Source organism: Solanum verrucosum, unplaced genomic scaffold (genome assembly GCF_900185275.1).
Source record: "Solanum verrucosum unplaced genomic scaffold, falcon-dt-bn FXZP01000022.1, whole genome shotgun sequence".
Taxonomy (NCBI): Eukaryota; Viridiplantae; Streptophyta; class Magnoliopsida; order Solanales; family Solanaceae; genus Solanum; species Solanum verrucosum.
Window position 1 is genome coordinate 4,186,667 of NW_026020086.1, and position 11,610 is coordinate 4,198,276.

At 37.3% G+C, this 11,610-nt stretch overlaps 1 protein-coding gene across 1 annotated transcript; it reads right to left on the bottom strand.

Annotated features, from left to right (window-relative positions):
- Positions 1-1,035: 1,035 nt before the first annotated feature.
- LOC125824343 (uncharacterized) lies at positions 1,036-5,774 on the bottom strand. Its single transcript, XM_049503706.1, has 5 exons — positions 5,556-5,774; positions 4,081-4,141; positions 2,786-2,887; positions 1,378-1,723; positions 1,036-1,247 (listed from the first exon to the last, which is right to left on the bottom strand). Exons 1-5 carry the CDS (start codon positions 5,694-5,696, stop codon positions 1,226-1,228), a joined length of 672 nt encoding a protein of 223 aa, XP_049359663.1. The 5' UTR covers positions 5,697-5,774; the 3' UTR covers positions 1,036-1,225.
- Positions 5,775-11,610: the final 5,836 nt, after the last annotated feature.

Sequence of the window (11,610 nt, forward strand, 5' to 3'; positions counted from 1 at the left end):
GTGATTTCATTCTCCAAACTCAAATCTAAAATCTCTAATTATTTCTAATCCAAATCCACCACTTGTTTTCTTCTTTGACTTATGTGTCTAATCATCATTCTAATCAAACAATTTTTCTTCAGTCTGCAATTTATACTCTATGATGATATAGATTACTATAATCCTAACTTGTGAGGTTCTAATTAATACCAACGAGAATTGTGATGGAATCGTAAGTACTTTTCGCTCAAATTTGAACCCTACTAGGTACAGAGTCACTACCCTCCAAGACTTTCCAGCGTGAATCCGTATTTGATAGAACCCAATATTAAAAAAGTTTCTAATTATAAAAACTATGCTTCTAATTTCATGTTGGTTCTTGGCATCAATTATTTCTTGCTTGCATCGTTATAATAATAATAATAATAATAATAATAACATGATGGAAAATAGAGAGAGTCGTTGTCATCAATGTTAATTATGGTGCTAATTTCCATCTAATCACTTAATTTTTGAATAATTCAATAAATTATTTATAATTCTAAACTCGCTACTTTCAAAAGTGCAAGAAGTTTAGTGTGCACCTAATCAACAAAATTATGAAAATATCATCAACTCAACTGTATTTTCATGTTCAAACATAACTCGAACTTCTATTCAATTAACTTCAAATATTCTCTTTTTTTAATAAAAAAAAAACAAAAAACTAATTAATCTCCCATAACATACTACTTTCCTTTTCAAACCTTAATAAAAAAAATTTTAAAAATTATTAACCAAAAACTCAATCTTCAAGCTTTCATTTCCTAAATTTAGTAAAGAAGAAAAAAAGATTGTTGAGATTAGGTATCAAATAGACGGATTGAATAAAATTTAAACAAATTAAAATGAACTGAGTTAATAAATATTCGGGTTCATTAACTCACCCAAAAAATACTTGAGCTGAAATAGATTAGATAAAAATCGACTAAACATTGGGTTATAACTCAATCCACAACTCTTTAGCAAAAGCAATCAACTTTAGAAGTTGGCTTAGACAGAGAACACAAAAGGTGATAAAGGAACTCATATGATGCAACTAAATGAAGGAAAATACAAAACATCCATTTGATTGCGATCGATGAATCCAGAAAACATGTTGTGTTCGTTCAATATAAGAACAACAGAAAATACAAGAGGTTTAAGAAGACGCGGATGAATCCTTCCTTCATATCAACTCTTTTGTGACATACCATTGACAAACTCATCATAAGATCCGAAAATTGCATCTGCAGATGTTAACGGATTACAAGTTAATGACATTACGTAAGTTAAGATGATACGATACAAATGAGGGAAAGAAGATAAAGCAACAAGGGATTGTTCTGCTCATGGATTAACAAGGAAAGATAAACATACCCAAGCAGGCCGCGACCCTGCCACACTCGTGGTGTCACTTGTACGTTAGTCATAGCACCTTGCCTCAGAACTGTCATGGTAACTGCACAACCCTGGTTCGACTGTGCTTCAGCAGCAAGTCGTTGTAACAGATTCTCACCCGACTGGACATTCCCAAATCTCACAATCTGATCTCCAAGTTGTAAACCATCCTCTGCAGCTGGAGATGCCTCGGTTATTTCATCAATCACCGCAAAGGGTCTGCTGAAAACTACATCTATGTCCATGGCGGCACTTGTAGCAGCTGTCACAGAGTAATTGCCCGGAGATGATGAGGAACCAATATTGACAGCAGATCCTTGAACACCTAAACCAGCAGCAGCATCTTAGAAGAAAGAAAAAGGATATATTGTCAGGACCTCCTACAAGAATATGCTCCATTAACTGTACACTCGCTACGTTTCATTTTATACGGAGGTGTTTGATTCTATGGCTATACATGCATGTTATTAAGAGTAAATTTTCAAGTTAAAAGAGTTCTCAAATATAGAAAAAAGACATTCTTTTTAAAGAGACTAAAAGGGAAAAAGTAAAACATACCATGAAACTGATGGAGTAGCAATTTTCAGTGAACTTTAGAATAGCTTATACCAATATGAGACAAGATCAATATCCTACATCAACTACAACTTCAACTTCTAGAAAATGGTTCAACGTACCAGTACCCTTATGTGTTGTGATGCACATGAATGTTTAAGTAAGAATTCGGAAGTAGTATAACTTGAGCAACTAATACCCTTAACCTATTGAATGTGGCTGAAAAAAACCTTCTTCCCCCTATTGGATCAAAAATACCTTCATTGTTATTTCTTGGCTTAAAAATGCCGTAACCTATTGAATTTGGCTAAAAATGTATCCTCCTTCCATCTATTGGACCAAAAATGCTCAAACATTATTTTTGGTTCAATAGGTGAGAGGAGGGTATTTTTTACCCAAATTCAATAAGTTAAGAGGCATTTTAATTGATAGGGTAATGTTTTTTAGACAAATTCAATAGGTAAGGGACATTTTTGGCCCTTCTCCGAAAACCAAAAGCAGGAGGGAATGAAAATTTACAAGCAAACACAGAAGTTGATGCAGAAGCATACACAGAAGATATGATATTTCAGTCGGATAAGCAAAGATGATGGTTAAGCATGAAACTTGTAAACCAGCTGGTTGATCAGCACATGTACCAACGAAGTCAGCTCTACTAAAGCCAACTGATGCATAAGGAAAAGTATTACTATTGCTCATGCACCTGTCCCTCCCACTTGCTGATAAAAATATACCGACCTTCTCAGACAAAACTATAGATCCTTTTAAGTAGCACAGTATGAGAATGTTCTTATCAAAAAGTTATTTGATGTGATCCACCAATGTCACGTACCTGAATCTTTGACAGAAGGTGTAGAAGCAAGCCGTGCCGAATGCAGAACTTGAATATTTTGGTCTATTTTTTCTGTTATAATCTTGTGATCATTACGTAGCTCTGCAGTGTGGAAACACAATGCGGTTTTAGAGAAGAGCATATATAATGTACTATATTGCTGCTGAAACATGAGTGGTTCTGGAAACAATAACAACAAAGTATACAACATTACAGAATACAGATGGTGAATTTCTGATGTTGTAGCAATCGATGTGCAAAACATGGCATGCTCCAGAACAATAACTATTAAAAACAAACAACATCAATTCTTCCTCAATCTCTACATTAGATGATATATATAGATAACAAATAAATACCTAACATTCAGTTAGAAAACTCAAATGCTAATTTTAGGTACCTGCAAAACACCTACAACTTCCAGGTACAAAAGAATTTCCCTTTACTTTATGTGATCACAAAATTACCTGACTCGTCAACTCAATATGAAAAATGTCTTTCCCCAGTTAAAAGCCAAGAATCTTAGCGCCTTATTTCTGAATATCAACATGTTCATTTCTTTACTCACAGTAAGAAAGTATGTATAGGAGGCACACAACCAAGAATTTGGACAATAAAACTGCGAGTTTACAACACCCTTTGGGGTGGCCCAGTGGTTTGAGCTTGGGACTTCCATGTTGGAGGTCTCAAGTTCGAAACCCCTTGCCAGCGAAAGCAAGGGATTTTCCTTCTGGGTCGAACTTGTCGCACTAGGCTTGCCTAGTGCGGGCTACCTCTCCTATGTGGTTTGCGAGCTATTGCATAGGAGCGGGGGTTTTACCCTGTGCACACCCAAAGGGTAGCGGCAGCGGGTTTCCCTTGTCATCAAAAAAAGAAAAAAAAAAAAAAAAAACTGAGAGTTTACAACTTAAGTTTTAACAATACTTCCTGCACCCCCAAGGTTGTGGACTAGAGGTCAATGAGGTGGTATGATAATCATAGGAGACAAAGGTTTGGATGGCAGATTTACCAGATACCTGTGCTGGTCAAAGGTAGAAGGTACCCAGTGGCCACTGGAATAGTCTGGGTTCATTCAAGCTGGCCCCGGTCACCACAACTAAATTCTACTTCCTCAAAACATACTACAAGGCTATTATTCAAAACTTCGACTAAGTTATGACATCAAACTCAAGTCCTAGGCAACTTCACAGACTAAAGCTTTGGCCAAAAAAAACAGCCAGATTTTTGTATAATTACAAACCCAGGCAAGTCCAAAATGCAAAAACAACTAATAAAACAGGCGTTTATCAGCATACCAGCAAGCCTACGCCGGTCACCACGCACAGTTGGAATATCAATATCAGTTCTTGGGAACCCCTGCAATTACATTCAAGATTCAGTCTTTACGATCAAAAGACACATCAGTTCACAAACCCAAAAGAAAAAAAAAAGGATCAACCACTCAAATGAAAAAATCTTAATCAAAACAGTCCTTTTTTTTATGACAAAAATAATAATAATAATAATTCAAGATAAATAAAATAGACATAAGAGCACTGAACCAGCCCGATGCACGAAACATCAGGCTTTCACACGAGGTTTGGAGAAGGACCAACCACACCCCAAGGGGAGCAAATTGGGCAATCTACCCATATCATTACATCAGTTAGACCGACTACACAACTCGAACCCGTAACCTATAAGTCACACGGAGACAACTTTACAGTTGCCCACGAGTTCCCTTCAACATCAATTAGACTGAATACAAAGTATGAAGCATCCCGTGTTCACAGAGGGTTTCGGGGTACGGCCAGTCAACCCGGGGGGGTAATGTAGAAATTAAGTTGGCTGACTCGAATGCTCGAATCATTAACCTATAGGTCACATGGAAACAACTTTATCATTGTTCATGGCTCCCCCTGAACATGAGAGCAGCCGGATGCACGAAGCATCAGGCTTTAACATGGGGTTCGGAGAAGGACCAGCCACACCTCAAGGGGCGTAAACTAAGCAGTCTACCCACATCCTTGCATCTGTTAAATCAACTACACAGCTCAAACCCGTAACCTATAGGTCACATGGAGACAACTTTACGGTTGATCCACAACTCCCCTTCAACATCAGTTAGACTGACTACACAGCACGAAGCATCTCGAGTTCACGGGGGGTTTCAGGGAAGGACCAGCCACACCCCAAGGGAAGTAATATAGTAAGTCTACCCATACGCTTACATAAGTTGTCTAACTCCCCAGCTCGAACCTGTAACATATATGTCACAAGGAGACAACTTTACAGTTACAGTTGATCCACGCCTCCCCTTTAACATCAATTAGACTGACTACACAGCACGAAGCATCCCGCATCTACAGGAGGTTCTGGGAACAACCAACCACACCCCAAGGGGAGTAATGTAGTCAGTCTACTCATACACTTGCATAATTTAGCTAACTCCACAGCTCAAACCCATAACCTATACATCACACAAATACAACTTTATCATTGCTCTATGCTCCCACTTAACACAAGAACACTCAGGAGCAGCCCGATGCACACAGCATCCCATGTTCACACAGGATACAAGAAAGGGCCAACAACACCTCAACAGGTGCTATGTAGACCATTTACCCCACCCTCAAACCCATAACATATACGTCACACAGAGACAACTTTATCGTTCCTCCATAACTACCCCCATCAACATAAAAGTACTCTAAATTCCAAAAAATTAAACACAAAATCTAAAATCACATAAAAAAAAAACACCCAGAAAACAAAAAAGTAAAAGAATCACCTCAGAATCAACAAGGTTTCCTGAAAGTCCAGGGCCACCAGGTTGGCAAAGGCGCTGAATAATAACATCCATTTCAGTTTCAGTATTGGTTCTTTCATCCATTAACTTCATAGTTTCTGCTTTCAAATTTGTACCCACCATCTTTTTTTTCAAATCTTGTAATCTGGGATTTTCAAATTTTCTTCACAAATTCAACTAGGGTTTATGCTGAAAAAAAAGTTGAATACTTAATGGCAATGGAATCGAATTGGTGAGGGTGAAGGAAGAATAAATTGCATAAAGGTCCTTCATTGTTTCAAAAAATACAATTTAGTCCAGACATAAATTTTATTTTTTTGGTTTCCCTATCCCGGGACCTGCAATGGAGCGCAACTATTCCAGATTAATGCTGCATCGAACCCTTGGGAAAAAAATGCTCCCTACCAAGAATTTTTTATACTCAAGACTCGATATATATAAATTTTACCAACACGTGTTGTGTGCATCTTGCTTGAAAATGTTATATGATTTTAAAAAAAAAAATCTTTTATGATGGTGGTGTCCGAGTTAATTTGAACACATCTTAATCTCATGAAATGTGATGAAGCTCCATATTAAAATATTTTTATATTAAGCTTCTATTTTTATTTGAATAATTATAATGTTTAAGTCAATTTCCGTGCATATCAATTAATTTTATGAGATATTTGTCAACTTTCATCAGTAATATATATCAGATAACTTTGTTTATCAAGACTAAAGAGACGGAGAGAAAATATTTAATATTATTTTTTTGTCTCAGTTGAAATTTGAACTTCGAGACAAATATATCTATGAAGTTGATTAATTATTTGATCTTCATTAATTAGGTGATGAAATACTTTAATTCCTCATATATTATCGTAATATAAATTTGAAATTGAAACATAGTTAACACATGTCGACTTTCCGTCCAAGTATTTAATACAGTTATACTACCATTTTAATTAGCTTGACTATGATTTTATAATGACTATTATTAGTCTTCCTGTTATATTTTCAAATTAACCATAATATTGTAATGACCCGAAAGGTCATTTTGGTGATTTTTCGTGGAAATGACTATTTTGCCCTTTCGGTAGTTGCCCCGAGTCCCATGTTTTGTGGTTGTAAAGTTGGTTTGAGGAAAAGTTGGTAAAAAGTTGAGTTTTTGAGAAGTTGAGTTTTTTACGAGTTAAAGTTGGTTAAAAGGTGCTTTTTCGAGTCATTTGGAGTTTCGGGACTCGGATCGGATTTCCGTCGATTCCGGCAGTTTTAGAATGTCGAAACGGGTCTGTGTGAAATTACGGAGTTGAATTTGGAGTTGAAACGAAGAATTGAGGTCCTAAGTTGCTAAAGTTGTGAAATTTTGATAAAGAGTTGACTTTGGTCAACATATGAGGTTCCGAGGCTCAGATTGAAATTCCGAGAGTACCGTTGGTTTCGGGAGGCGATTCTAAGTCTAGAATGAGTCTTGGTTGAATTTTTAGACGCTCCGTTTGAGTTTCGAATTTTTTTGGCGTTAAACTAGTTTCTTGGCATCTTATTGAATTTCGGGTCAAGGAGTCCTCGAATTCAAATTCCGACGGTTCCATTGAGTCCGGAACGTCGAATTTAGTGGGGGTACATATTTAGTTTGTGTGCACGAGATTCCGAACGAATCCCGAGGGTCCAACGGGAACTTAAACTTTGGTATTATTGTTGTGTTTCAGCTGCAATAGCAGTCCTTTTTAAGTCAAAAACCAGTAGCCATTTTCCCCCAACTTGAAAAATACCCATTTCTCCATTTTTAGACTTTGAGAGCTCGAAAATAGGTGATTTCAAGTGGGTTTTCGCAAGGAATTCATTGGGTAAGTTATTTCCAACTTAGATCTTTGATTTCCATCGATTATTTATGGATTTTAACATCAAAATTTGAGATCTCAACTGTAAAATTTGGGGGTTTTTGCCTAATCCGAATTTAATAGAAAATTTGAGTTTGTGAACTCATTTCAACTCTTTTTTCGAAACGGTTTTCACTATTGGATTCTAAATTTCTTGGGGAACATTTTTCACTAAAAATTTCCAGATTTCGAGAATATTTTCCGGAAAGAGGGTTTTTTACCATTTTACCCTTTTTCTCCAAATTTCACGATATTGGTGTTGTTAGATTCGTATTGATTGTGGGATTCCATTTATGAATAGATTGTGGTGATTTGGAGCGTGCTCGGAAGGGTAAAACTCAAATTTAAGTTACTAGTTGAAGTGTTTTGAGGCAAGTGACTTCTAAACTTTGTTAAACTCTTAGACTACACATGACTACTTTCCTAATTGTGTTGGGGAGTAATGGGGATTGAGGATGAGTTTTATTTGTTGATTGAAATTATTGTAAATGAAAGATGGGGAATAAAACGAGCTAAGTGTGTTATATGTGACTTGAATTTGTTGAATAAGTCATGTGATAACCGATATTGAGGGGATAGAAGAGCATGAGTAAGCTATGATTGATACAAACATTGATGTTGAGACAGATGATGTGTAATACTATGATGTGGTCGTGATATGATTGTGATTGAGACAGACGATGTGTAATACTATGATGTGGTCGTGATATGGTTGTGATTGAGACAGATAATGTGTAATACTATGATGTGATCGTGATATGATTGTGATTGATGACATGTGCATATTCATTATTCATCCCATGTGTGAACTATCTGTTGCATAAGTTCTAAGACACTGATATGAGGATGGATGGATATGAGACACAGTTGAGACTAGCTCCGGCTAGAGATATATGAGATGGACTAGCTCCGGCTAGCGATTTGGATGCCGATGGGATCTGGTTCCGGCGGTGATACATGGTCCATGTGTGGCCCCCATGGGTTCTGATTTGAGTATTCAGCGCGGACTGATTACGTCAACAGATGTGTATCGTAGGACAGACATGCATCATGACTACATGACATTATTATTGCATTTGCATCGCATTTGACTTCATCTTTGTCTGTGGTGTGTGGATTTTACCTATTTGCCCCTCTTCATGTGATATATGATCTATTTGCTCTTACATGAGGATATGAGGTTGATGTTGAGACACTGTTGGATATATCTGTTGATTATGAATTGTGTAGTATAGGTTGTTGGTTCGCTGTTAGAATGAAGTTTCGGTGGTTCGGTTGGGATTGAAAGGAGTTGTTTGTAGCTGCTAGTTTAGCTTAGTTTAGTGTTACTTGCGAGTACCTGTTGCTTTTGGTACTCACCCTTGCTTCTACACAGTTGTGTAGGTTGACAGCTCTATCAGATCCGACTTATTACTCATCTTCAGATTAGAGCTTCCAGACTTACTTGAGAGGTAGCGGTTCATTCCAGACGTGCCCTCAAGTTATCTATATTTATTGTTTTGTTATATTCTAGAACTTTACTATGAAACTTGTATATTTTATTCAGATTCCGTATTAGAGGTTTGTACATGTGACAACCAATTCTGGGGTTATGTTGAGTTTATTTAAAGACTTCTGCTTATCTTTCTATCTTATTCTTGTTTTATTAATTCCGTATCGTCGGGTTTTTGGGTGTTAGGCTAAAGTGTCCGGTGGGGTTTGGACATGTGTCATCACATCCGGTTTTGGGGTGTGACAAAAATGGTATCAGAGCCCCAGGTTCATAGGTCTCACGTGTACAAGCCAAGTCTAAGTAGCGTATCGAGGATCGGTACGGAGACGTCTGTACTTATCTTCGAGAGGCTATGGTGACTTTTAGAAAAGATTTTTATTACTTGATTCTCTATCGTGCGTCCTTGGTTCGATCTAATTCTTATCACTTCACTCTGTTCTCTCTCTCATTATAATGACTCGTGGTTGGTCCTGCGTTGGTGCGAGTTTAGGTGTCATCGCGTGATTTTAGTATTAGATCTGGTTTTGATGCGGATGTGATAGGCTTGTGGAAAGGAAGTGTGATCAGACATGGAATTCTCTTCGAGACGAGTGAGTAAGGTTGTGTCCAAGGGATGTGTTTGGAGTTTATGGTATTGGAAGATGAACATTTATTAAGAGACTTCAGAAACGTCTTATTTCTCCGGTCATTTATTCAACAACGAGAATAGTGCTTGTGTGACTTATACGACGGAAGTGGCTAGACAATAAAGAATGGTATAAGTAAGAGAATGACTATGTTGAGAGTGCTGCGACTTTGGAAACTACAGTTTGTGAAGTTCGTCATAAGGGAATGGATTACGTAGTATGTTATGATGATGAAGTTGCACCAACCAAAATCAGAAGTTCTACGGTGGTTTTATATTGTGGGTGTATATCATTACAAGGTCATTGTACGGCGACTACAACGGTACTCGTGTTATCTTGGTTAGGGTTATGGGCTATGTTGCTTCTGCCATCGATCGGGCTTATGAAATTGTGCATATCATTTTCGGCCGAAGACTGAAGTGTTTTGGTAATGTTTTGCAACTATTTAATGAGTGTAAATGAACAGGTTGTTTGAGTACGACCTTCTCAATGGATCTGATGTCTTCTAGTGGTGGATTTAGCGGTTGTTCATGATGTGGTACTAGTGATATATGGAAGAGGAGAACTCTGAATTGTCAGTTGTTTCACCTAATCGGGTCAGAAGGTTGATGTTGCATTCTCGATTAAGAAATCAAGTGGTTGCTACTATGAATGCTTGAGTTAAGCATTAATTATAAGGAAAATTGTAGTGGTGGATCGAGTGAATCGATCCTGTCCTTTTTCTAGGACAAGGTACGACCCTTGGGTGGTCATGATTATATTGGGAACTAATGACTTCAAGATGAGTCAAAAGAATGGGCAACATTAAGCCATGGATGAAGAAATTTTTAACAAGTATACTCGTGAAAAGGCAATTAAGGATTTTAGCGAGAAGGTACGATTAAAAAGGAATTGGGTTGGTTTTGTCAAGATGTGGGTTGACAAGGTAAGAGATGATTGGTTGTATCAACTTTTTAGCCATTGGAAGGACTTTTGCATGGTTTGAGTTGTAGCAGTTAAATACTTGTGATTGTAGAAGAGTTCGATGAAGTTTCATTTGAGAAGTTTGACTTAAGGTAAAAGGTAATATGCGATGGATGTTTGGCCAATAAACTATAATGATAAATGATTTACGGGAAGAACAAGAGTCTTGCACGATGGATATAAGTTAAGAGATGTGAAGGAATAAGACATCACGTGTAGATCTTTAGTTTAAAGTTGAGGATTGTGTAAATTTCTGCTTTTATGTTAGATATGACAATGCAAGGTGGACTGGTTCAGCACAAATGTATGATGTGTTATCAACTACTTTCTGAACACTTGGTATTGGTGTTGGTGGTAAACATTGATGTATGAGGAATTCTGCAGTTTTTGAATTGGTTTGAATTGTTCAGCTTATGGTAGGTGGCTTACGAGTGTCCAACCGGAAGGACTTATAGCTCTACATGGTTATTGAGGATTTTGAACTGAGTTGATAACTCTATTTATGGAATTATCCAGACTGTTATAACGCGTTACATAGATCCTTGATGGCAAATAGAGGTTGTGTGCTCCTAGTAGACGGAATTATTGGAGTGACCAAGAACTGCTTCAAGTTTCTGCATGAGATATATGATGGTATGAATAATAGTTGAAGCTGGGTAAGTAAAGGATCGCGTGTAATCGATATTGGTCGTGATTCAATAGTTCTATCTCAATGAAAAGGTACTATGACATTTAGAACTTGGATTATTAGCGATTGGGTGAGACCCATATTGATCGTGGAATGCTTCAATGGAAGGAGGAAGGACCATAATTCAAAATTTTGGAAGCAACGATGTGTTTCTAAGAATGACTGGGTACTAGTAGCCATCTGAGGGTAAAGTAACTGGCCGGTGTGACTATGATGTTCTGGTAGTATTGATATTGTTGGCTTTAATGGATTATTGTAAAGAGTATGAGAAAATGGATAAATTGAGTATGTCTATGATTGTTATGAGGCCGGACTGGCTGATTGTGAAGTCAGACGAATGAGAAGGTGTGTTATGGACATCGTGGAAGGGATATCTTGGGTTGTTCAATTTTGGTTTTGTATATTC

Excerpts from the sequence above, each read along its gene's own strand:
- LOC125824343 (XM_049503706.1), bottom strand. The coding sequence starts at position 5,696 with ATGGTGGGTACAAATTTGAAAGCAGAAACTATGAAGTTAATGGATGAA. Across the intron at positions 4,142-5,555 it reads GAAACCTTGTTGATTCTGAG|GGGTTCCCAAGAACTGATAT; the intron begins GTGATTCTTTTA and ends ATGTAATTGCAG. Across the intron at positions 1,248-1,377 it reads CAGGGTCGCGGCCTGCTTGG|ATGCAATTTTCGGATCTTAT; the intron begins GTATGTTTATCT and ends TAACATCTGCAG.